General features: G+C 38.7%; 1 protein-coding gene across 13 annotated transcripts in view; it reads left to right on the forward strand.

Annotated features, from left to right (window-relative positions):
* Positions 1–3,424: 3,424 nt before the first annotated feature.
* hspg2 (heparan sulfate proteoglycan 2) overlaps positions 3,425–26,943 on the forward strand; it is a 92,984-nt gene continuing 69,465 nt past the window's right edge. For 10 of the 13 annotated variants that reach the window (XM_057319235.1, XM_057319238.1, XM_057319239.1 and 7 more), the window contains exon 1: positions 3,426–3,986. In XM_057319235.1, the coding sequence (XP_057175218.1) occupies positions 3,912–3,986 (75 nt within the window). In that variant the 5' untranslated portion in view covers positions 3,426–3,911. Of the gene's footprint in view, positions 3,987–26,943 lie in introns of all 13 variants that reach the window. The other 3 variants (XM_057319247.1, XM_057319248.1, XM_057319244.1) reach the window with 2 other exon arrangements.

Consider the following 26,943-nt stretch of genomic DNA (forward strand, 5'->3'; position numbering starts at 1 on the left):
GACGGTTGAAGTGCATGAAGTAATGTCCTGTGTTTCCCAGTGCAGAATGATCATACAAAACCAACATACAAAAACACAAATTCTTAAAAACAGTAGTCAGTCCTGCTTGACTGCGTTGAACACAACTCATCTCTGCTCTGTTTTTGTTTGGCTCTCCTTTTTTATATAGCTCTGGAAACTTGACTTTCCTGATAAGTTGCTTAACCTGACTGACTGGAAAGCAATAGGGTTCCCTCAAGATCGCGCTTCTAAATTTAATTGTTCGAATAACATAGTGTTGTTTTTAGCCAGTGCATCATCATCATTTTTCTACTTAACATGCACACACAACTGTCATATTTAAAGCAGAAGTGGATGAACGATTAACACATTTGTGAAAGCATGAACTGATATATGATTAAATGTTTCCATATGAAAATAGCACAGTTTATTTACTCATTTTAGACTATACATGTAACCTCTATAAATTATACAAGCTGAATTTGAATGTTGGATATCTTTAGGAATGTAATATTTAATCTTCTGTAGAGGTTATGGGTATCTATGTTTCCTTTACTTTCTAGCACTTTTAGAATTGTAAATGAAATACATGTGACCTAAACCCCAATTTTATGATTAATTATACTTCTTAATTTCCAGTTTTTTCAGTGTTTATGTTCTGAAGCAGTAAATTCTGTAAACTGTTTTAGAACAGTGTCAGTTACTCTAACTCTCCAGCAGGTGGAGACAATGACTTAAAAACGGATGCGGCATGTGCTGCAACACTTTAAGCAGAAGCAAATCAACTTTTCACCATATTTAATAAGATGTTTATCAACATTTATTGGTATGTTGGCGCTTGATTAGTATTCAAATAATTTTTTAAGCATTAATGTTTTGTTATGATATTAAACACAGACTAGGCGACGTATATGTGTTCCTTTCAGGTTTGATTTTATTTTCTTATCAAAAAGTTTAGTAACTTGAAACAGTTACAAATAAGTACAAAAAAATTAGATTTGGTTAAATAATATCATTTTAATGTCAAATCTGACATCATCCAGTTTGTGTCAGATCATCGCTAATATCCACACATCCAGTGATGATCTCATTGGCTTTCTCTAAAATCATTCTCTTCAGTCTTGTTTTGGAGTTGTGAGAAGAGATCCAGCTGGACAGATGAAATCCAAATTAAAAGCAGCTGCGGTAGTAACTCTTTACTGGACAGAGGCATACTTTGTCCCCAAAGGATGTGGCTGGGCATGTAAACAAATCCTGTGCAGATGTCCTGTGGTATTGAATGAAGGTAATTCCGAAATGCCAAACTATTCTGAATGACATCTGAAATTAAGGGGTAATCAGTAATGTTTCTAAGGTTATATAACCTGAAACATGTATTCACACAAGCTTCAGATTTTACTTTATATGCCAGAACGCCACATTATATCATATGCTGTGTGACATGTCTAAATGCTTTATGCACCTGTTTTAGATGACATGAGTTTTAAACAATGTTAATAATGTTATTTAAGGAATAATTGACGACGGGCCGTTCAATTATTCGAAAGTTAATGCACACCCCAAGTTGGTAATGCGGCCACGACGCTAAGCGGATTGGCCGTTACACTTCGCGTGTGCATTAACTTTCGAATAATTGAACGGAACGTCATTTATTCCGCTTATACCAAGGTTACCACACCACAGAACATTGTTCAGATGTTTAATTTCAATGTTTGTCATGTTATCGTCTTTAAAATGCTGTTGATGGTAGGACTACTTTCTTGCGCATCTCGAGCGAACGGACTCGGAAGCTTGAGCCACGTTGTGTGCGTGTGTGCGTGTGTGTGTGAGAGAGAGAGATCGCGCGCACACCTGCGTGTTTGCGGTAATGTGACAGAAAAGCCAGTGATAATAAATTATTTATTCCTCGTATTGTTTCTATCTTCAGCAGTAAAATAAAATAAAATCACGCAAACTTTTGAAAGAGTAGGTCTATCAAAGTATATTTGTTATCAGTTATAGCAGCATGAAGAGGAAAACAAACCATCAGTGTTTATTAATGGATTTTGTCTTTCTATTTATTTATTTTATTTATTCGATTTCAGTATATGTTTTGAAATGCTTTGTTTATTGAAACGAAACTGCACACGTTTCCATTAACAGTAAAGTTTGACATTATAAACCTCAGATCAAGAGCAGGGTGCTGTGTGAGGTGATGTCCTGTAGGCTACACTAACTTTTCTGTTGTTTAAACTTTGCGAAGTGATATGGAACTGTAATGTGGTCAGCAGACCTGGAACACCTTCATAGGTGTGCATTTAACTGAAAGTTAATGCATACCCATAGAACGTTTTTCAACCAATCAGATTGAAGCATTCAACAGCCCAATAAGTAAGCATTAGCATTCAAGGGAGTTTGGGGCATGACCGGCTGACCTTATCTAATATTAGCTCTGCCAGAAATGTGAAAACATCTCAACTTTACAAATGTAATGTAACTGCAAGCTCACTGTATTAAAAGAGAGTTCTTTGTGGGCCAAGCCAAAATACTGCATAACCAGCTATAATCATCACTTAAATCTTCTGAAGGGTTTTTAAGAGGTTCCTGAATTTGCGCGTCATTAGATGGTTCAACAGTCACAATGAGGTATTTTATAACGGCTTAGAACTCCGCTCAGCCAATCAGAATCAAGGACCAGAACTGACCGTTTTATAAAGTGCATTTTATAACAGCTACGGCGTTTTAGGCACTCCGCTTCGCGTCGTGTCACAACGCCCTTAGCTGTTATAAAATGCACTGTAACCCACTGTTTCTTGGGGCTTATTGCTTTAATATTTCATTATACTGAAATTTCTGTGCTGAAAAGCTAAACAGGCTTCATAATCCAATGTGAACTGGATTATCTAAAATAGCCTAATGCATGCACAGTGCACACACATACTATTTTAATAATAATAATCCGAATATATTCAATTAAATACAACCTGGACATTTTTATCCAAAGGGTAAAAAATAAATAAAAATGTTGCACTGCCACAAACATGTTGCATGCCTTGCATTTACACACTGTGTCCACTATCAAACATGGACGTGGGGTGCAATTTGTTCATAAATTATCTCTCTCTGAAATTGAAATGAATACACAATACATCATACAAAGATGTTTAGTGGATATAGATATGTTTAAAAAAACGTATTATTAGCACATGCAGTAGGCATTAAGTATTTATTTAAATAAGCATGTTCTAAGTGCATTTAGAACTGTAAAAACAAATACAAAAAGCAAAAAATGTTACTTTTGTGTATTTTAATATAAACGTTTTATTTATTTAGTTGGTTATTTATTTATTTTACATGCGTACGTTTAGCCGTAAGATTTCACGAGCACCCGGAACTCCAGTCCGTGTTTTACCGCAAACAGTGATGGGCTGCGTCTCAAACCTAGCGAGCTACCTACCTATATCGCATTTTAGGCATCATATTTCTGGAAATAATAGGCACACGAGGCACATCCCGCGTCACTTGAGTAATTTTACCCACAATGTTGTCTTGGTAGGCAGTTAAACTAGGTTTGATTTGAGAACGCAACCATTGGCTACGGTTTAACATCATCGCACTTCAAGTGATCCGCTAGGGTAGCGCACCCTTAACTTTCTGCTGCCCATCTGAAAGTGGGACCAAGAGAACAAGCGGATATTTACAACTCAACCATCAGTTGCCTCTCATTTTTATGCGGATTTCTTTTTTGTTAAATGAGGTCCCACGAATCGCGGGACGTAGAAACGACGACGGCCTTGCTGTAGACGAAAGACTTCAAACTTTTCGAAATAAACTGCTCAGTGGCTTCAAGTGACGGACTTTGCTTCAAGTGACGGACTTTGCTTTTCTTCCTCTCCCAGGAGCGTGCTTTAATCGTGCTGGGTTGGCAGAAAATGGGGACTCGGATAAGTGCCCTTAAACTCTATGTTTTTATAGTCTCTTTGGCACTAGCGTCGCATCTATTTAAAGTAAGTAAACTGATTTATCCGCTTTTTTAAAGATTACATTCCGCACTGCATTCACTGTAACAGAGAGGGCATGTTTCATGCAGGTTACTGTATCAATGAAACGATACGCTGAAAATTACTTTATCAAAAGTTTTTATCCACGGTACTCGTTTTTCTGCGTGGGTGCATGTAGGAAAAGTGCAGTTATACAATGTAAAGGATTTCTTTATGTCACTTTAATCTGTTAAACACAGATTCGACTCAAGTGTTGCATGTGTGTTCATGTCTTGGTCTAATTTTATCCATAGAAACGAGCTATTCATAGTTGTTCACAGTGGTGTCTTAAATGTCTGGATACTTGATTTGGTTGTGTACTTTGCTTATGGTAGATGATTTGTGTGTGTGTGAAAAGACAACTTTTATGGTAGATTTTGCTTTTAAACACTATAGGATTACTGTACATATGTTAACAGCCTATACGTGCTATCAAGAAAATCAGCATGCTATTTGAACAACCATGCACTCATTCATTACCTCACATTAAGTAATTGCAGTTTGCATGGCATTTTATTGTTAACACAAAAGGAAATAATTGATTTGGATTTAGGATGGTATGATGTGAAAAACACATACTTGCATCTCATTTTTCTTGCTAGTGATTGAATTCAATCTGTGTTACTGTATCATTTCCATTCTGCTGGTATAGTCATTTGGACTGTACTGCTCACGGGGGTGTAGTAGAGAAACTTGAGAAATTCACTGGGATTGATCTGTGGGAAAAGTGTGACACATTTTTAACATCACAAAGTAGAAATTTTCAAACTATGCTGCACCATTTTCCATAGAGTTGAATGATTCAGACAGTTAGATAATGTTGATCATGTCAAGCATGATTTAAATGTTTGTTTTTCAGGCAGACACACAGGCTACGATCATTTACCCCGTGCTTGTTTATACCTATTTTAGTGTTGGCTGAAACGAGAGATGCCTTTGACGTTTATCTTCTCGCCAATCCCCTGGGTCACATGATAATGGAAAATCTCGTCTTGTATAACCTCAAATTCTTTAAATCCGTTTGGCCAACCATGCGTTCCTTCTGCATACCGTGTATAATCCCTTTCTTGTCTAGCTGTCTTCAAACACCAGTGAAAATGAGCCGCTCTAAACTTACCCCTCAGTGGCGGGGGATAAACACAATGGCTTTCGTAATTCGAGATGGTCTTTGTCTCAGGGACCGCTGTGTCAATTGCACTATAATTGAATTAAATGGAGGCAGTGGCATGTGTTTTCTTCCATTACAAGCTTTCCCAAGATATACCAAAGAGGACGTTCGATTCAGCCGATGAGAAGGGTCCTGTTGCCACTAGCTTCCTGCTGGGCCTGTTGGAATTTCAGGGTCATGAGTATCAATCAGCACTGACAAAACCCCAATAAAAGCAGTTTATTGCCTTTTAGTTTACTGACACAATCAAGTGCTCCCTCCCTGCTGTTAACTATCAATGGCCTGGTAATTGAGAGAAGATTCTTTGCCGTCTATTGACGCATGTAATTTTTGGGTTAAACTGGCCACTTGTGAGGTCGTTGAGGTTTTATTTCCATTTCGGTCACAAGTGGGTTTGTGGCCAGTGTTTGTCTTTTTTCCCCCTTTTATCAGTTTGTCTTAATGTGAGACTTAAGATTGTAGGGACGGGTTTAGAGCTGCAGTACACATGTAACAAAGTGTAGTTTTTTTATTTAATACATTACCTACCCCCCAAACTTTTAGTTTACTGTACACTGCAGTAACATACAGATCTAAATCATTTTACTGTGTGTAACTTTACAGGGATAGTTCACCCAAAAATGAAAATTCTGTCATCATGTACTCAACCTCTTGTCATTTTAAACCTGTATGACTTTCTTTCTTCTGCTAAACACAAAAAAATATATTTTGAAGAATGTTGGTAACAAAACTATGGCGGTACCCATTCACTTCAATTGTATGGACACAAAACCAATGCAAGTCAATGAGTACCTCTGTTGTTAGATTACCAACATTCTTCAAAATATCTTCTTTTGAGTTCTGCAGAAGAAAGAAAGTCAGGTTTGAAATGACAAGAGGGTGAGTAGACCCTATAAACTGGTTAAATACATTTTACAGTGGACCCATTACCTTTAAAGGTAGAAATGTTATTTTCAGCTCTGTTTTAAGAGATTGCTTGTCCCATGACTCCCATCCAATGTTACAACATGCTTTTTTTATTTTAAGATGTCTCTCCCAATACGGCATCGCAAGTAAACACTGACTGACATCATCTGCAAAGTACTATTAGAATTTTGAAACCGGTCTGGATTCCTGTTGATATATTCGGGGTCCTGCACCAGACAGACTTTAGTTGCGAACATACTGTATATCTGTTTTGTCTTTCACCGTCTTGGCCTCTGTTGTATGCTCACATTTACTGTATTGTATGTGATATCTAGATATAGTCCAAACATCCTGGTCATTTTAACACCTGTGGTCTTCCCAGAAAGCACTGGGGAATCTAGTGCACAGCGCTTGGATAACAGGGCCGGTGTTCAATGAGATTTTGAGGACAGGAGATTATTAATGGTCTCAGCGTGTGCTTGCCTTTAATATATCTTGTTTTGCAAGCTGCTTGTCAGCCTAATATGGGTTGCTACATGCAGCAAATTCTTGTGGATTGGGTATATAAAGTCCTTTGTAATGGCATTCATGACAGTTTGTAAATAGGTTTATTTTCATTTTTAGTTTGTTCCTTCCTTCTCGTTGATGATGGCGAAGCTTGTTTACAGACATTATTGACCCATATGGAGAACAGCCTCTGCTCTCTGCTGTTGTTTGTTCTGTTGTGAAGTGTGAGGTTTGGATTTCTCAGCCTTGGAGATCTGATTGGTTTTCTCTTCATTTAGAAAACCATCTTTATAGTTTTATGCGTGTTTCAGCTGAAGTTGACTTTTTTTCTACAAGCATGTTGTTTTTGATTCTGGATTTTCCAAATGGATTTTCTCCCACTTCTGTGATCTTTCTCGCACATTAATTTCTTCCCACCGTTAGGCATCGTTTGCAGGTGACTGCGGTACATCACTGTGGGAATTTTCATCTTTCATTTGCCAGCTGTTCGTGATGGAGTGGTGGTTGGGTGGGGGGTATACACCAAACACAGCTGCACCTCAGCTGGTATTGTAACCCATACGAGTGCTGATATGAGTCAAAATTGATGTAACGTAACCCCAGTCGGTCTTGTCAGGATGCCCACTTCAAGATCAATTATGTCTCACTTTCCCTTGTTCGCTTGTGTCTCCAATAGTTAGAATAGTGTGTCAGACCTCTGAAAGATTTTATAGATGTCTGTCTCCGGAAACGTTTGACCTTTTGTATGGGACCGTCCTGAATTTCTAGTTTTATTGCCTGGAAGCAGGGGTCCTTCATTCGTACTCTTGCAGACCCTCTGTTCTTTTGAATTTTGCTTCAACCCGAAACCCTGACTCACAAGGCAAGTCAAGTTTTAGATTATCTGTTTTATTACAGATGGTGGTGTTCTCAGCAGGACGGTGGGTCTCCAAGAGCAGCACTTCGAGCTTGGAGCGTGACTCCTATTATACATAAAATATAGGGCTGTTCAACGATTAATCGCGATTAATCACTTCCAGATGAAAAGTTTGTTTACAAAATATAAATGTCTGTGCACTGTGCACTTTATAAACACTTATACCACGGGGCTGTTGAATGCTTCATTCTGATTGGCTGACGAACGTTCGACGGGTGTGCATTATTTTTCAGTTAAACGCACACCTATGAAGTAGTTCCAGATTTGTCGACCGAATTACAGTTCCATATCACTGCGCCCAGTTTAACTTAAATGTAGCCTACTGTCCACCAGTGAATACGTATCTAACAACAGACAAAGTGACAGGCAAATTCCATTGTCTGAGAAGAAATAACTATTATTTATGGACAGCATGAACATTTGAACAACAATGGCGAGAGCACTGTACAGGACTGTTCAGACGAAAAACTAAAGCATGTATCAAAGGTAACGGCAAACTACATGACACAATCATCGGGTTAAAGAAAAAACACGAAGCACAAACATAACAAAAACAACATGTTAAATTCGTCTGTGGAATGGGTAAACGGGACTTAAAACACACAGCAGGAAGCTTTCTATGCCACTGCGAGAACCGCCGCTGGCGCAGAAACCTCCGTGTCACATTTTTTCTCTTAATACTTTTCTTATACGACAGGGGTGTTAAATACGACGAAAACAAATCAAATATAGATATTTGTCTTTTCACTCTCAGTGAAGCAAACGCGTATGCATGTGTACTGTCTGTCTTCCTCTCGCTCTCGGAAAACTGCATATGCAGCTCAAGCAACGCCTTCAGATGAGATGCGTAAGAAATTAGTTCTACCAGCAAGAGCATTCCGGGACAAATACCATACAAATGTCTTGACATAAAACATCGTAACAACGTCTTGTGGTATCGGAACAACGTCTTGTGGTGTTGTGACCGTGGTATAAGCGGAATAATTGGCTCCGGTCCTTTCAATTATCGAAAGTTAATGCACACCCGAGGTGTAACGGCCACTCCGCTTCGCGTCTTGGCCGCATTACCACCTCGGGGTGTGCATTAACTTTCGATAATTGAACGGCCCGTCGTCAATTATTCCTTACATAACACATATATGCATGTATTTAAGAAAAATATAAAAATGAATAAATGTTTGTATAAAATTTCAATTCTATATAATAAATATTAATATATAGATGCAAATATTTCCTAAATATATACATGTATGTGTGCGTGTATGTGTTTATAAATACAAAATGAATATATGCACATTGCAGTATATATTCTGGATGCGATTAATCACGATTAATCGTTGAACAGCCCTAATAAAATATCAATATTTGATTGAAACTAGTATAAAAAGATATGTTCTTGCAACATTACTGTCGAGTTATGTTTTATTTCTTCATTTTAAAAGGTGGTGACAGTACACCTATTGTCTTGTCTGTAGTAAGTACTATTAATAATGACTTGGAAAGAAATCCTTTCAATCCCACGCTCTTCGTCTGGATTTACAGCTCATCATTCTTACAAATTATATCAGCATTTCCATATCACTCAATACGTTTTGTCATAATTTGGCTTGTGTCGGTGCTTGCTGGATATTTATGGTAAGATGGTGTGAAGGTTGGCTTGTGAAAACAGCATGTGAATGGATCTCTGCAGAGACTCTTCTTTCATTAATCTATGACATGCCTCAGCTTGCCACAGTCCTTTTCCATGTCTCCTGCAACCCCATTGAGCGCAAGGCTGTTATTATACTGCTCGAGATCATGCAGAATTTAGATGCCCTTAGGTCACACTAAAAGAAAAATAAGAAGAGAAGAGGGGCTACATTTCCTTTTACTCTTATGTCATTTTGTACCCTTACCTTGTTTCAATTGACAAATAAAGCTGGTGATTTATCTTTGTGGCGTATTATGATTGGCAAGCACCAGACATAACAAAGAATTGCTTTGCTGTGTTTAACCAAAACAAAAGAGTAAAGGTGCGTCTAAGTGACTGTTAACACAAGCGATTGACCTAGTGTATGGTGGTGAGTCAGTCCAGTGCTGGCAATAATCTTTCTTTTGAAGCGGGTGCCAGGGTTTGTCACGGTTTGCTGTGCTTTGGTTGGCCTCTCTGCCTGCTTGGTTCAACAAGGAGAGGCCACGGATGAAACTATTTGAGCCACCCAGGAGACTGATGTACATTAGCATGTCAACGACTCCTTGGCTGGAGGTGGGCTGTTTTGGAACTTTGCCGTTAGCAGGCAGCCTCTCTCTTTGTCATTTACTGTAGATGTGAGAGTCAAGATGTGAGGTAACTCTACTGGGTTATGGGTGAGGGCGTGGTTAGAGAAAGATTAGATCCCACCTGGCGCTCACCTGACCAAATACTTGCCATTAATGCGTCATTGTGTGGAGTAGCGTTCATGTTGTCAAATTGGCAGACGCGATAGACGTTTGGATGAAATCCAGTGTGGAGGGTTTAGTGTCCCAGTTTCCCTCTGTTTGTGATAAGAGAGGAAATCTGTTCTGTTCTAGCAGAGGATGTCTTTATGGTAAAAGTAGTGGTGTGTTGATTTATGCTCAAATTGCTGATTCATCATCCTGCTGGGTCAAATAAATAAACTGGGGTGGGAGGGTGGATAAAGGGGTTCGTGTTTGCTTTTAAAAAAATATTTTTTACTTTTTAATTAAAATTGTTATACTAATAAAAATGTGTTTAATTACAAAAGTGCAAACTAGAAGCTATTGTGGTCCATGTTTGGATTTCTTTGAAACTGTAGGCCTAGTTCTGTTTTTTTCTCATATTCCCATAAAAGAGGACTGTTCTGACCTTCTTGTACCACTTTTGTCGATGGCGGTTCAACCTAAACAAAAATAAATAAAACATTCCATAGAATAAACTAATGCTTTACTAAGAGAGGGTCATGTGACCTATAAGGAAGGCTGAAGAGATTGCATTTGCAGCCACACGCTCGGATGAAAATCGAGGATGCTTGCTACCAAAATATGAGAACAAACATGTTGAAACTGGAAATGAAAAAATTACTGTGGAGCCACCTGCGCTTGATAGAGCTAAAACCACATCCCACAATCTAAAACTTCAGATCTCTCGTTATTATTTCCATGACCAAACATTTTAGTGCTTGGCTGCAGTGTTTTCCATGTAGGAATTTTGCAGCTGAGAGTTTCAAGCCCTGCTCTCATGCCAAAGCCCTCCAGTGGAAAAACACAATTTCATTTTGAATCCTGTTATTGGAGACCACTGTGCTTTCAGGTATAATTGGTGCGGATTCCACTGGCCTTTATCTGCTTGTTACTTGAATCCATTTCAGGTTTTTGACATGTACCTTCTATAACCATGGACTTGATATTTAGTTTTGCTATTTATACATGCCCCTTCCTATATCACTTACAACATCATAAACTCAGTTGTGTGACTGACCTGTGTTTTTTGACTTGGTCACATATGTGATGAATTCTGGCATGAACAGTAGGAAAGAAACCCGAGCTATTGTCTGATAAAGAAGGAATGTGAATCCTGTAAGCACTTTGCCAGACTATTATCACCACAATGAGTTAATTTGGCCTCAGTTGTGACCAGTAAATGCTACTTTAGACACAATTTACTTGTGTACTTAATCCTTCATATTGTCATAACTCATCATGTTATTAGTCATAGCTTATCTTATGCATTTTAAACTACAGTTCATGGTTTTATAGATAGTATTAGACAAAAGCTAACACTAACAGGTCTAGAGGAAACTGAATCATCACTTACGTTGATCAAAACTTGTCTTGGGCATGAGTTAGGTTCAGAGCAGTAGTGTATGCTCAGAGCCATTCTTGCTTTGAAAACGAATTTTTGTGGTGTTCAGACTAAACTTGGCTTGTGTAATTTTGTCTCCACCCACACTTGATTTCATGGCCTAAACTACAACTTCACCCTTTTAGTGACTGTCTTAGCCATGACTCTCTGAAAGTATTTTAAAAGGAAGAGTCTTAGTTTAAATAAGATGACCCAAATTGGTAACTTTTTTCCTCTTACAAAGGAGTAGTTTACTATCAAAATGAAAATTCTGTCATCATTTACACGCCATCTTGTCATTTCAAACCTGTACGATTTTCTTTCTTATGCAGAACACAAAAGAAGATATTTTGAAAAATGTTGGTAACAGAACAGCTCAGGCCCCCATTCACTTCAATTGTATGGACACAAAACCTACAACTTTGAGCCAGCAAAAGCAATTATCCTCTAAAGCTGGTAATTAAACAGCCCTTCCAGAGGTAATTTATGATAAACTGGAAGTCCTGCTGCTGCAGACTTCTTAGCCACCGGAAGGGGGCTGTAAAACTCGAGGCCCTGGCATTACTGCGGGACCTCTATTGTGATCTTGACATGGGGACAAAGAGTGGTGTCAGGGGCACACCGTTGTTGAGATCTGGCACAGAGGCGAGACTCGGTGAGTCAGATTCCATGGCGTGGGTACAAGACCTGCCTAAAAGGCACAAGTTTAGCAGTACTTTGTTCTTTTGTGTGGATAACCTGCAGCGTGGAGACTAGGCACAGAAGAATGGGCACAGTCTTAATATCTAACCATTGAGGTTTTTTTGACATTTTTTTATAATTTTTTGGAAGGAGGGTGAAAGAAGGGAAAATGGAAATGCCAGAATGGGGGACCTAAAGTCAACACAATATGAAATTGAATGCACGTTATTTTGAGGGTAGAATTTGTCTTTTGTAAGCCTTTATTAGGGCTGCAAGACTGAATGATTTTTTTACTTGAAGTGATGTAAACCTAAGTTTTAGGTGTATTATGCAGATAGCGGAGAGACAGTAATGCCTTTTCCCCCAGAAAAATGAATGATAATGAAAGGGGTCAAATGACAGGGCTAAAACAAATATTATGGTTTGTTTTAGATGTAATGCAATGTGTATACACGATTTAAGGTTTAAAAACGCTGTATTTTCCACATAACCGTGCATGTTTGTATCTCCTCTTTGCCCCGTCTCTCTGAAACGCACAGATTTCTTACAAAGCTCATCGCTCTGAAATTGCAAGCGTGTGACGGAAATGTAACGCCTCTTACCATATTCGGCACATCATGTTATCATGTGGTGATAAAATGCCATCGGTACTTTACTTATCAATTTGAGCCCGAATCTGATCCGGAAAATGAAGATGATCAAGCCGATACATCAACTTTGCCAGCGCGACTTGAGCAGGATGTAAAAGATTGGTAAGGTTTTTAAAAAATATATGTTAAATAGTTAAAAACTATAGCTAACAGTTTTACCTTTTATATACAATGTTATAAAGATTTGCCGTTAGTGATCAACTAGTGTTACTCCATGTCTCGTCGCGACTCATCAAAGACAATAAACCCCATTATAAACACGACATGTGTTGCCTCTAGTTGGAACATAATTACTGATTATTAGGACTTATGTTGTCTTTTTTTTATGTTGCGCGCGTACGCGTCTGCATTTGCAGATCACAAACACACGACAAACTCAACTCACGTTAGTCTGTAACAAAGTCTTTTACAATGAAAATATACGTACAGGCTGCGAATCTGAAGCGCCAGACTGTCCTTGCAAAGTTGTAATGGTTGGAATTGGCCCACTTTTTAACAAAAGCTTTTGTGCACAGCCGGCCTTGATCTCTCCCAGGTTCAATCATCTGTGAAATGCGCTGCACACACTTGAATATTTGAATTGTACTGTTCTGGAACAGTATTGTAAATAAAATGTAACTATTCGTTTTTAGTTGTCTCATCTTTTGGAAGGGCAAACAAAGAGGCTTTCTTTTCGCAACGAAACACGCAGCGTCTCCATGACGTGGCTGCGGCGGCGACGATACAATGAGATTTACAAGTATGCCCACCTTACTTCCGTGTAGACTTGGGCGGTCTTAGTCAAGTCATACCACGAAATGACGTACATTCGTGGGGGTGTGGTTACACGAGGCGTTTCAGGCAGGTCTGGGTGAGCATTCGCTTTTAGATAGAATGCATCTTTTGTTTCCGACACTTTCATTTTTGCAATTTTGCGTGTCTAATAAATGCATGGGCAACTTATAACATACCAAAGACACAGAAAAACACGTATTCATGCCATTTGACCCCTTTAAACTAAATTAGGCATTATCGTATCACATCACATACATTGCATTATTTAGAAATATTGTGCAGGTATTACTATTAGCTATTATCAAAATGCAAGAAAGTTGAAATCAAGTCCTGTTCTGTTTTTGCATGTACCGTTTTACTCCGCAATACAAATTATGGGAGCAAACTTTAAATCATTTTTATTTGTATATAATCTTAAATATGCCCACCCTCAATTTTTTGGAATAAATCATTAATCTGCATGAATCGTGCCACAGTGTACTTCAGGAGCATTCCTGCACTTCTGAATATGAATGTCCACTTTATGGGACCCTTACAGTAGTGCTGTAAATGAATGATTATTAGCCAGTCCGCTGGTGAGAGTTTCTGTGCTGGACACATCAATGTGTTGCTTACTCCGATTCTTGTCTGTCTGTCATTAGCCTGTGGGAAATGAACTGCTTGACATCTGCTTCTAATGAATGAGCAGGTACCCGGCCCCTCGCTTTCCTTTATTGTTAGATAATACTCCTGGCACACAGATGTTGAGTTGGAGATGGCTGTTGCTGTGCTTATACACACCTTATGTTTCAGAGAAGTCTGGTGTATCAACAGTAGCTATTTATTTGGCAGCTTCTGGGTCGTGTGTTCAATCTGTTTCCTGTTATACCTATAGAGATGCAGTTCTGCCTGCTAGCTCAACATCCAATTAATATGTTGCTGGTAATAACCTTATAAGTCTTTTCCTAGCTGTCTGTTTATTTAACACAACCTACTGGTTTTGTACTTTATTGTTTCCAGCTTCATTATTAAGTGGTTGTTTATGTTGGACGACTTAGGAAGGAAGGCAGAAGTTATGTTTAATTTTAGTCTGCTAGTTTTATCGGGCCGTTCATTGCATGAGATCAAACAGGCGTGGTACAGTCTAGGGGAATTCCTTCCTCATTCAGGCGGCATGGACAATGGAGCTGTTATCCTGAGGATACACTGTACTGTCACTCCTGTTAGCTCTTAAATGTGACCTTTTTTTTCAACGATTTCAGGCGGTGATATGGTTTATTGTTAAATGTTTTAAGCGATAACGGCAGTTAATTTGACATGTTAAACTTAAGAAGCCTCTTGTTCTTAAGAATCTCAGTCAGCAAATTTGCTCTCCAAAAGGATCCTTGAATCTTCTCAGTCAGCCATTAAGCAAATGCCGTAAACCAAATAAACATTCATTTAGGCGTTATTGCCAATTTTTTTATATTAGTGGAAAAAAGAACATCATTGAGGTCCTCATGGAACTGGCCAGTTAAACGAAGACATTTCCATTTATCCAAAATGATTCGGTCTGTTTTGATTCTTAAAATAAAACGTCCCCCATAGCAGCAAATGGACTCCAAAGTGAGTGAGTCCCAATTCCCAAATATATGTCAAAAAATTACTGTTAAAATTAACATTGTCCTTTTAAATGCAAACACATAAATGATTGATACAATGTATAAACATCCCACACAATATTAGCTAGTTTTATTTGGACAGCTAGTGTGACTGGGCCAGAGTTTATCTACAGCACAACAGCTTTTTCCAGCTTTCCACTGACAATCAAAACTCCCTCCAACACACATCTATTGTCTTTATAGCTGCTTTGGAATAGTCTGTGGTGTCTAACTCAAATAAAATGTATTTGTTGAAGTGACATGCTTTTATGAGTCCAGGGTTCAAAGGAGTCTTAAAGTATGTTTATTTTGCAAGTCATAATTTTACACGGCACTCATAACACAGCTGTTAGCTGCTGTTAAATACATTCTGAAGTGGTAAACACATGGTGTGATCCTCCATAATAGACAATTTTTGGACACTTGTGGGAAAGCGGTCTTTAAATGGACCATGAGAATATGACATCACAAGGACACAAGAAGGTCAATTGGTGGATTTGCCTTGTAATTTTTTCAAAGATTTTTTTGATGTTTATAGTCTTTTGTTTGGTGTTTTTTTATTGGCTGTTAAGGTTATATATTTGCTGGGTTGTATTTTTTTAGAGTGCTGCTACCCTGTCCGCTTTTTTATAGAGACTAACATATCTGAAATATTGATAAATATTTTCAGCACACTTACCTTCAGGGACAACGTAATGGGATGTTTTTGGCATGTCATTCCATAAATAAATCACTTACTGCACCTTTAAATACCATTTAGTCTTTTACAATGTCTCAGGATTCTCTTCCCAGAAGCTCACAGTTGCTACGCTCATTTAAAGACCTTCTCTGAACTCATTATGTAGACATGAGAGACATATAATCCTTGTCTTATTTACTGTTGTTGGTTCTTTTTTTGCTGTCTAAATTGCATGTTGGCCAGATAATTATAGCGAAGACTGTTTTTCTCATATAGGCATTATGCAAACATTTCGATTCAAGTTTCACCTTCATTAATGTTCACAAATGTTGTGTTGATGTAACGGTAGATGCCTCTTTAGTTTCGTCTCGTACTTGGTTGAAACATTTCTGACCTCAGGGATTCTTCAGAGTTCTCTTCTTTCTGACCCAGTGAAGATAATCCTGTAGATTCTGACTGGCCTGCCTCTTGATCATTTGTCTGTTACAGAGCCCGTCTGGTCACCCCTCGGAGAAAAAAAAACAAGACCCGCAAATCCGTGGCCACAGTTTTGTAATTCGTTCCCTCAGTTTACAAAACCGTGCTCTCGGATTAATAAACTGTACCCACGAGTTTACAATCCGTGCTCTCGGTTTTGTAAACCGTCCCCTCAGTTTTTGAAATCTGTACCCACGAATTCATAATCTGTGCCCACGCTTTCGCAATCCGTGTGCACGGTTTTGCAAACTGTAGCCTACTCGTGGAATTGAAGCCTCTGTCTGTCAACAGAACAAGCTCCTTCCTACAGGAACATTAACCAATATTGTATACTGTTTTATATATAAATTGTCCTAATGTGTTTACACACGAGCGCGTGGCGCATATAAAGCATGCGTTCATTGACGCGTTTCACTGGCATAAAGTTGGTTTGACGTTAAACTTTCGTGAATTTAGGGACCATCTCTAAAGTACACATTAAAATACATTTTTCCAACTTCAAAAGCATTTAAAGGGAATGATTTATATCCACAATACTAACTGTACAGTGTTCATGTGTGTGTCAGCTATTATGCACAACTTTTAGATTATTGAGTATTAAAATAAACCATCAAATCATATGTACATATTCCTATACTTATTGCTATTGAGCTTTAAATAATGGTATATTTGTGTATGAGACCATTATACACATAGGAATGTTTGCATGTGATTTGACGGTTTATTTTAATACATATCAATAATCTAAGAGGTGTGCATTCTATCTCACACACACATGAACACTTTACAGTTAGTCAGGGAAGTCATTCCCTTTAAATGCTATTCAGATTTAAAATTTGTATATATGTATGAGCCCGTACAGCAGTGAAACACATAAGAATATTTGCATTTGATTTAACAGTTTATTATAATAAATATAAATAATCTAAAAGGTGTGCATTATATCTGACACACACATGAACACTGTACAGTTAGTCTTGTGGGTTTAAGTCATTCCCTTTAAATGCCATTGAAGTTGGAAAAAGGTATTTTAATGTGTACTTTAGAGATGGTCCCTAAATTCACGAAGGTTTAATGTCATTCCAACTTTATGCCAGTGAAACGCGGCAATGAACGCATGCTTTATATGCGCCACGCACTCGTGTGTAAACACATTAGGACAATTTATATATAAAACAATATACAATATTGGTTAATGTTCCTGTAGGTAGGAGCTTGTTCTGTTGACAGACAGAGGCTTCAATTCCGCGAGTAGGCTACAGTTTGCAAAACCGTGCTCACGGATTGCGAAAGCTTGGGCACAGATTATGAATTCGTGGGTACAGATTTCAAAATCTGAGGGGACGGTTTACAAAACCGAGAGCACGGATTGTAAACTCGTGGGTACAGTTTATTAATCCGAGAGCACGGTTTTGTAAACTGAGGGAACGAATTACGAAACTGTGGCCACGGATTTGCGGGTCTTGTTTTTTTTTCTCCGAAGGGTGACTAGACGGGCTCCGTAGTCGGTGGTTGACAAGGGGAGACGAAACCCAAGGGTTTAAAAGCAGAATATGGAGTTGGAGTGAGCCAATCAGAGTACAGACAGATTTGTTCGAGTTGTTCCAAATCTGTATAAATGTAATTGTTCTGATGAACACAGAGAAAGATATTTGGAAGAATGTAACCAAACCAATCTTGCCCCCCATTGACTCCCAATGTAGGAAAAAATTACTTCATTTTTTTTTTGTTCTGTTGAACCTAAAAGAAGACATTTTGAAGAATTTAGGACAGCAAACAGTTCTGGGGCACTTTTGACTAATTTTTCCTACTATGGTAGTCAATGGGGGGCAAAATCTGTCTGGTTATAAGCATTCCTCCAAATATATTTCTCTGTGTTCATCAGAACAAATACATTTATACAGATTTGGAACAGCTCGATGGTGAGTAAATGATGACAGAATTTTAAATTTTTGGGTGAAGTATCCCTTTAAGGAACCTACTTTAAAGATCCAGTGTATGAATCTAGCGGTGAGGTTGTGAATTACAACCAACGGCTCACTCCACCCCTCCCTTTCAAAGCACTACGGTGGCTGACAAAGAACTAATATGTCGTCACGTTTACGCTTCTTTTCCGAAGTAGATAACGTTTTTACGAAACGAGCTCTGTAGAGCAGTTTGTCTGTTCAGGGCTACCGTAGAATCAACATGGCGAATAACATGTAAGGGGGAAATGGCTCATTCTAAGGAAAAAAAGAAAGCTTCATTATGTAAGGTACATACACCTCTGAAGACATAGTTATGTATATTTTATTGCATTTCTGTCAATAGATCCTCCAAAAAAAGTACACACGGCACCTTTAAGTATAAAATCTCTAGCAAACATTGAAAGGTTTAGAGTAAAATGTTCCAGTAAGTAAAACAGCTCATAATCAACGTGAGTATAACCAGCAGGTTAGGTAAGCGGATATTATAAGACATGTATAAATGCTCTACACCCTGTTCTGTGGAGCAGTGATTTAGAGCAGCTGAAACACTGACCTGCTTGTAAATGACACATAATCTCTGGTGGTCTTCAAAATGCTGAGCCACGAACACCTTCACCACAGAAACGCCTGTAAAGCTAGTCTTATTTGTTAACTGGCACGTGGCCACAAATAACCTACAGTGCAGGGCAGATCTGTAAATGTACAGTACTGAGCAACGATGTCTGTCAGGAAGTGAGGAAACGAAGGGTCTGAGCACAAGGTCTCACAAAAGAGGCTTTGACTACAGATGCAGTCATGAGTCCCACCTGAACAGCAAGCCTTCACTCATATAACGAAATATCTTTTGTGTTTTATTCTGTTGCGCCTGTTTCGTCTTTCCTTTCAAAGCTCGCGTTAAAACTATGCTCCAGCGGCACGCACTTCTGTGGTAATGCGAGTAGATCGCTAGAAGCGCAATGTGGCATCTTTCACGTGTCGATCAAGTGCTTTACAACTTTCAACAGCGGTCAAAGTTCAGAAATATATGAAAATATGCATATTTACTTGCAGCGCACACTCAACTCATCGGCGAGATACACACAAGTGATGCTCGCGCTGATGCTGAAGTTACAGTCTGAATATGTATATGGTTCATGTTAAAAGCAATGTTTTCAATTAAGACAATAAAACATAATAATACTTTATTATAAAATAAAAACAGTATCCGTTTGCACATATGATATTTACATGACATATGCATTTTTATTAATCAATTATTTGTTTTATGCATTGATGCAGAAATTGTTCGCATCAACATCGTGATGCATCGTAAAAATGATTATATTCAACTGCCCTAGTATAAAATATCACACAGAGAGCCACATGAACAAAATTGATGACTACATCATTTTATTGACTAGTTTTCTGTCTCTTTTAATATGTAACATTGAACAGTGATGTTGTCTTGCCTTTGCTAGTAAGGTCTCCTGAGGTATTTTGTCCCCTGCTTTATTGTAACAAAACATGAATGCAGAATGGTTGGTTTGCATGTAAAACATACATTGTGACCGCTAAGAAAAGGAGTGCTTGTCAGTAAAGATGAGAACAGGGTAAAAGGTATTTCACTTTGGAATTTACGCTCAGAAAGAATGTTGCCCTGTGGCTATTGTTATCTTCAGTGTCTAAAGTAAACTTTCACAGTTTCACTGAAATTTCCGGGTTAGAGGGCATGGTGACAAAATGCATGTAAGGAAATGTGAGGTTTAAAAATAATAAAATAAATATTAAACTTTTAAATTGAATTAATACCAACCTAACACCAGCAATATTGTACAGATGTTATTAATATTTTCCAACCGTCTTGAGCATCATTTCGGTGGCACGGGGAACTCTCACAATTTAATCACGTAGTAACAGATGACTTTCAAGTTGTGTTTATAGCATAAACATATTAACAGGCTAAAGAGGGATATTTGGGTATTTTTATCACCCAGAGATATTTCACCTCTATCCACCGACTTACACATTCTTCTGCCTGAGTGCAAACAGGGTCAGCTCAGCTGTGGTCTGGGTGTTACCTGCTGGAGCGTGTTTCATTCATACTCGATCAAGCCACCTCACCAGGGTTTATATTCCAAGTGGGGGCCTAAGCAGGTCTTTGAAGCTTGCAAGTAGCTTGCTGTGAGATCCAGAAAAATTCCCCTTTGATCAAATGATGAACTTCCTCTGTGATTCTTTTGAACATCCTTTTAAAACACAGCGCAAGTCATACGAGAGACATTAGACCACATCTAGGGTACATTTGATCAGGCTTGTTGTAATTACAGCTCATTTCTTTATCTCAGGGCGGTGTATTTCAAAGTTCACACCCTGTGATGGTATCAGCTCAACACACACTTTTAAGAAGTGCTTTTGTGTTTTAAAAATAGCTCATTCGAAAAGGAACAAAACTGGGTCAATATAACAGTCAATTCAGACAAATCTTTTTCACGTAAAGACAGTTTACAGGGCAGGAAACAAATTTCATTTTCTTTTTGTATTTCATTACATTACGTTACAGTTATGCATATGTCCAATGCTTTCATCTGAAGTGACTTAAAGTGCATTAAAGATACATTAAAGATATATTCTATTTCAGCTTAAGAAACAACTGAGCATCTGTGATTATAGAGCATTAACAGTATTTAAGATAGCATTATTATAAGATGACAGCAGGTACACTTGCTTCCTTCAAATATTTGTAGAAAATGTGTTGGATCAGAAGAAAAGCAGCAGCAAGTCTCATACTGTTTATTAATTCACCATAGACCCCGTTGTAATAAGCTTATACACAGAGTCTTGTAGCAGGTGTCTAGATTACATTCTCTATAGTACATTTGATCTTATGACATGCCCGAGCTGTTGTCATAGTTGACCATTTCAATCCCTCACAAATCCGAGTTAATTATGACTAGCTGTCTTGAATAGAACATGACTCATGACCTTGAGAAGAAACTGTAAGCAGTTATCCAACCTATCTTCCTCCACTGGCACGGTATCCTGGGAATTTTTCGAAAAATGTGTTATTTTCAGTCTCTAAGCAAAAACTTTAATTCCCATCATTTTCCCCATTGTGTTCACACAAAAATATCTTATTCGTTCAAGGAATCTTTAAAGTAAATGTACAAAGTGATTACATTGCCTGTCGGCATCCTTTAAACGACTACATGCTGCATTTAATAAAGAGGCATTTAATAAAGATTTTATTAAATTGGCTTTGACCCGACACGTCATATCACAGTGGGTCTAAAGCCAAGACAACAGGTGGTGCCAGATTAGCTCCAACCGTGATGAGAGCAGAGGAAGTTGAGTTCACTGCTGGAGTTGTGGGAAACCAGAGCTTTGGTAGAGTAAACAAATATCTGACACAACTTCTTTCGTATTACCATAGTTGCTTAACATGGTTTTATTGTTCATACCTGAAGTATGAATGTAATTTTGTTGTTTACTTTATTGTTTAGTGTTTAAAATGCACTCAGTTACAACATGGTGTTACAATGTGTTTGAGGTGGGACTATCTGTTTATACAGCCAATGGCTGATAAGGGGCATGTTCAGGACACTTTATTTGAATCTTGTGCTTTGTTGGGATTGTTCATGTCTGCCTCTCTTTTGACTCTCATCTCAATCTTCTTCACACCAGTGGACGTGCCAAAAAAGCAGGTTCATCCAGTGGTGTGAAGAACATTATTCTGTTTGATTACATCTATCCTTTGCCAGTTTTCTTGTGGTGTCACTCTTCAGTGTTCACGCACTTGAGGTCAAGGTTCTTTTAGAAAGCGAAGACTGTCACCCAGGCAAGAAAAGGAATTTTTTAAAAATGACAGCTAGCTGCGGATCAGAGGCCCGACCTGTTATAAATAAACAGCCCTTCCCTGCACGCTGCCACCGCTCTCAGCGGCTTTCTGCTCAGCTGTCGTCTGGGGGATCTAGAGCTGCTCCAGGTCTCCAAAGTGCAGGTTACCATAAAGCTCCTGTTACCGGAAACACTGCTGTATTTTTAGGATCTTAAATTGCTCTGCCATGTTTTTGTTTATTTGGAGTCAGTGGTGAAGAGGCCATGGAAGTTAGATCCCTAACTTTTCTCCCAAACTTGTTTTATTCTAACGTTTAAGCATTTCTAAGTAAAGGACTTTGAATACGTTTTTGTGCTATATGCAGTTGTCATACCTCTACTAAAAAGAGCAATCTAGACAAAACCGTACTGTCTAACTACAGACCAATATCAAATCTTCCTTTTATAGGCAAGATCAGTGAAAAGGTTGTCTTCAATCAGCTGACCAAATTCTTAAACTCAAATGGCTACCTGGAATATTATCAGTCTGGTTTCTGTCAGCATCACAGCACAGAGACAGTGCTCATAAAGATAATAAATGATATTCGATTGAATTCTGATTCTGGCAAAATATCAGTTCTGGTATTACTAGATCTCAGTGCTGCCTTTAACACGGTAGATCACACCATACTCCTACATAGGCTGGAAAACTGGGTAGGGCTTTCTGGGTTGGTACGTAAATGGTTCGGGTCATACCTTAAAGGTAGAGGTTACTATGTGAACATAGGCAACCATAAATCTGACTGGACACCCATGACTTATGGTGTTCCACAGGGCTCAATTCTTGCTCCGCTCCTCTTCAATTTGTATATGCTCCCACTTGGCCACATAATGAAAAAGTACCAAATTGCCTACCACATCTATGCATATGACACTCTGATCTTCCTAGCCCTCTCATCCAATGACCACAGGCCTATTGACTCTCTTTGCCAGTGCATTGATGAAATTAACAGCTGGATGTGTCAAAACTTCCTTCATTTAAATAAAGACAAAACTGAAGTCATTGTATTTGGTAACAAGGATGAAACTAACAAGGTAAACACATACCTTGATTTAAGAGGTCTTAAGACACAAAGTAAGGTAAAAAATCTTGGTGTCATTTTAGAGTCTGACCTTAGTTTCAGCAGTCACGTCACAGCAATAAGCAAATCAGCGTACTACCATCTCAGAAACATAGCCAGAATCAGATGTTCTGTCTTAAACCAAGATTTAGAGAAACTGGTTCATGCTTTCATCACCAGCAGGGTGGATTAGTGTAATGGAGTCCTTACAGGTCTTCCCAAAACACCACCAGACAGCTGCAGCTCATACAGAACGCTGCTGCCAAGATTATGACCTGAACCAAAAAATCTGAGCATATCACTCCAATCCTCAGGTCCTTACACTGGTTACCAGTTACTTTTAGAATCAACTTCAAAGTATTATTAATTGTCTATAAATCACTCCATGGTCTAGGACCTAAATACATTTCAGATATGCTTATTGAATATAAACCAAACAGACTTCTCAGATCATTAGGACTTCTCAAGTCAGTTAGGGTTCACTCCAAACAAGGCGAGTCAGCTTTTAGCCATTTCGCCACCCGTAGCTGGAATCTGCTTCCAGAAGACATCAGATGTTCACCAACAGTAGCTACTGTTAAATCCAGATTAAAAACACACTTGTTTAGCTGTGCATTTACAACCTGAGCATTGTGCTGGTTTACATCAACTGCACTTCTATTTCTAATTTCTTTTTCTTCTGTTCTTATTCTTTTTATATATACACTCACATTTTTAATCAATTTTATTGCTGTTTTGTTGTTTCTTTAAAATGTGCATTTTAAAGATACGTCCTATTTCTCTTTGTCAATCATTTTATGTAAAGCGCTTTGAATTGCCCTTGTGTCTGAAATGTGCTATATAAATAAACTTGCCTTGCCTATATAGTATATAGATATAGAAAATTCTACCGATCAAAATATCTCCTTATTTAGGTTTTTTTTAAGAACAAAGACGATAGTATTGTTTATTTGCATGTGCGGTCTGTGTTGTTTTAGCACCTGACTAGCCTTTTAAATTAAATACTTATGGTACAAAGCTATTTAAGCACAGAAAGCGCTTAGTTTATGGGATAATTTCATCATAAATCTATCATCATTTATTCATCCTTACATATGTCGTTCAAAACCTGTATTTGACTCTTTCTTCTGTGAAACACAAAAGACAATATTTTGAGATATGTCTTTGTGGTTTTGTCCATACAATGCAAGTCAATGGGGGCCAAATGTTGTTTGGCTACCAACATTCTTCAGAATTTCTTCTTTTGGGTTCTGCTGAAGAAAGTCAGTCAAAAAGGTTGTAAATGACATAAGGGTGAGTATATGAAGAAATAATATTCATTATGGGAGACTATCCCTTTAAGAAACATTTTGTGAATAGTACATAGCCTGTTTTGTAGGTTACTGAACTAACCTGTAACTATACCTAAAGTGGTTTTTACTGAACCCTTGTGAAATACAGACTACTCTAAGGGTTTTCAGACCTGACCCATGTTTTATGACCGCTGGCCGTATTCTATGTCGTATAACTGTAAAGGTCCATAAGCACACTTAACTTCACCTGTCAAAACTGCATACCAGACTGAATCAGTGGAGCGACTGTAACTCCTCAGGATCATTTTGAATGTGTAAATTGGTGTGTGGTGACAGTGGGGTCTGAAGCAATATTGAAACCACGGGGCTTCATACATATACAGTAGGTGGTCTGGAAGAGTAGAGATTCTCTCGCTCCCCTACCGGGGTGATAATTGAGGGGAGAGTTCTCCTTTAGGTGCCATCTGGACCCTCACAAGTGGAGAAAGCTGCTACTGCTGAAATGCACTCACACATTTGGCCCACCCATACACGCAGACTATTAAGATGGTCTCAGTCCATTTGATTAAAACCGGAGTTTAGTGGACACAATCAGACCGTCTCTGATAAGTCGGATCATTCATATTTAATAGACTGTGCCCACGCCTTTTGGTCATATAACGTCATGTTGTCATGAGTCATGCTGTCAAGCCCAGGCACCTTCTCTGATGTTGCCATTATTAGTTTTGGATACAGTCTGTCTTCTGGTTTTAGACCTAGTTTGAAGTGTGGTGCCATATCCAGGCTCCCGTTTCACGACTGGAGCACCTGACGCTGTCTGACCCGTGTGTCGCCATGCCAGAACGCATCAGCTTGGCGCCTAAAATACAGCACTTGTCATTTTGTAAAAATAGGCACAATTATGTGTCAGAAAACGTATGACTGGGCAACTCCCAAAAACTCCTTTTTCCGTCATTCAAAGATTCAGACTTTCCGTAATAGTGAATGAAATGTTGTTTTATCGGGTTCATCTTGCATGGCACTTTCCAGGGTGGTTTGCTTGGGAAATTAGGTACAGATGCACCTTGACAACATTCACAAACTCCCTCTTGAATTACTTTTCCCATAACCCTGTTTGACTTAGAAGGTTTGTATCACTAACTGAGTCAGACCGTGCTAACAGAAGTGATGAGGAAACCTCACTTAAATTGGTGACCACAAAAACCTTTACCCACAGGATTCTAGCGTTATGAGTCAGACCGCCAGATGGTGACTGCAGTAGTGTGTATTTTTTAATGCTACACTTCTTTCCTACTGTAAATGTTAGGATGAACCCTGTAGCACACGTGTCCACTTGCAGGGAGTTAGTCTTGAGAACTTGAGTTAACTGTTTGTCAACTGACTCTCTGTGGAAGCTAGGACTTGCGGTAAAGGTCGGGACAAGTTGGGAATTACCGAAATGATGCAAAAGCGACAGTTAGCAGCAAGTAGCCAAGGCTTATGAGGTTACGAAAATGTCATTGCGTGCTCATTCTGACAGCCTAGCACTGAGAAACAAGCCCGCTGTGTGTGAAGATTGGCAAGAGGTTGAGCTGGCTGACTGCTCCGGTGGAAGTGGAACAGGAGAGCACTTCTCAGGAAGGGCTGTTCATTCCACAAGCGTGGAGAAAGTGGAAGAGAGGAATAGGAGAGAAAGCAGAAATGTCTAAACAGTGGCATAACATCCCGCTCACAGCTTAGATTTCAGCTCGGGAAACAGCTGTGATGGACACATTTTGAAAGCACGTATGTCCAATCTTGCCAGTACAAATCTGAATGCCTGTGGGAGCCCTTACTCGTTCCCAAATGCATGCCACGGCTCCACTGTATGTGGGAACGCATAAATGACCTGGGGGGAGAGTTCTTGTTGCCAGAAGTATGCTGTAGGCCTTTGTCCACCCCCTTCCGACCCATGTAGAAGACCGTAACAACTTGTTGAGGAATGTGCTCATCCAGTGAGCTCATTAAGTGCGTGTGTTGTTGAGAGAGGCTGGTGTTCAATATGTCAAACCTGTAGTGGTTTGTTAAACTGAAGGATCTTTCGACACATTATTTGTCCAAAAAAGCGGCTCAAACTGAAGTTTAGTGTTAGAAGTGTCATCTTATCAGGATACGGCATCCTGGTGTGAGGGGTTAAAATCCCTGTTCTTTCAGCACCTGTATGTTTATTGTTTTAACTTACAGTACACGTACACACACAAAAGTTGCTTTATCCCTTGGTTGTCAGGTTGTTGGGTTTAGGTTTCTGTGGCCAGCTATGTGTAATACATATGGAAAAGGTGAACACAGCAACTTTCTCTCTATTCACGCTTGTTCTGTTTCAAAACCTATATTTAGTTAGGGATGCACCGAAATGACAATTCTTGGCCGAAGCCGAATCAAAATGAAACGCTTGGCCGAACACCGAACATGGCTTTTCGTATTTCTTCTATTTATTTAGCCAATTTTTTCACTATTGCATAAACTGAATGGTGAAAATGCTTTTTATATTTTGTCTTGCTTTTCAATATAATTCAATATAACTTCAAATAAAATTG

This window comes from Triplophysa rosa, linkage group LG21 (genome assembly GCF_024868665.1).
Source record: "Triplophysa rosa linkage group LG21, Trosa_1v2, whole genome shotgun sequence".
Lineage (NCBI taxonomy): Eukaryota > Metazoa > Chordata > Actinopteri > Cypriniformes > Nemacheilidae > Triplophysa > Triplophysa rosa.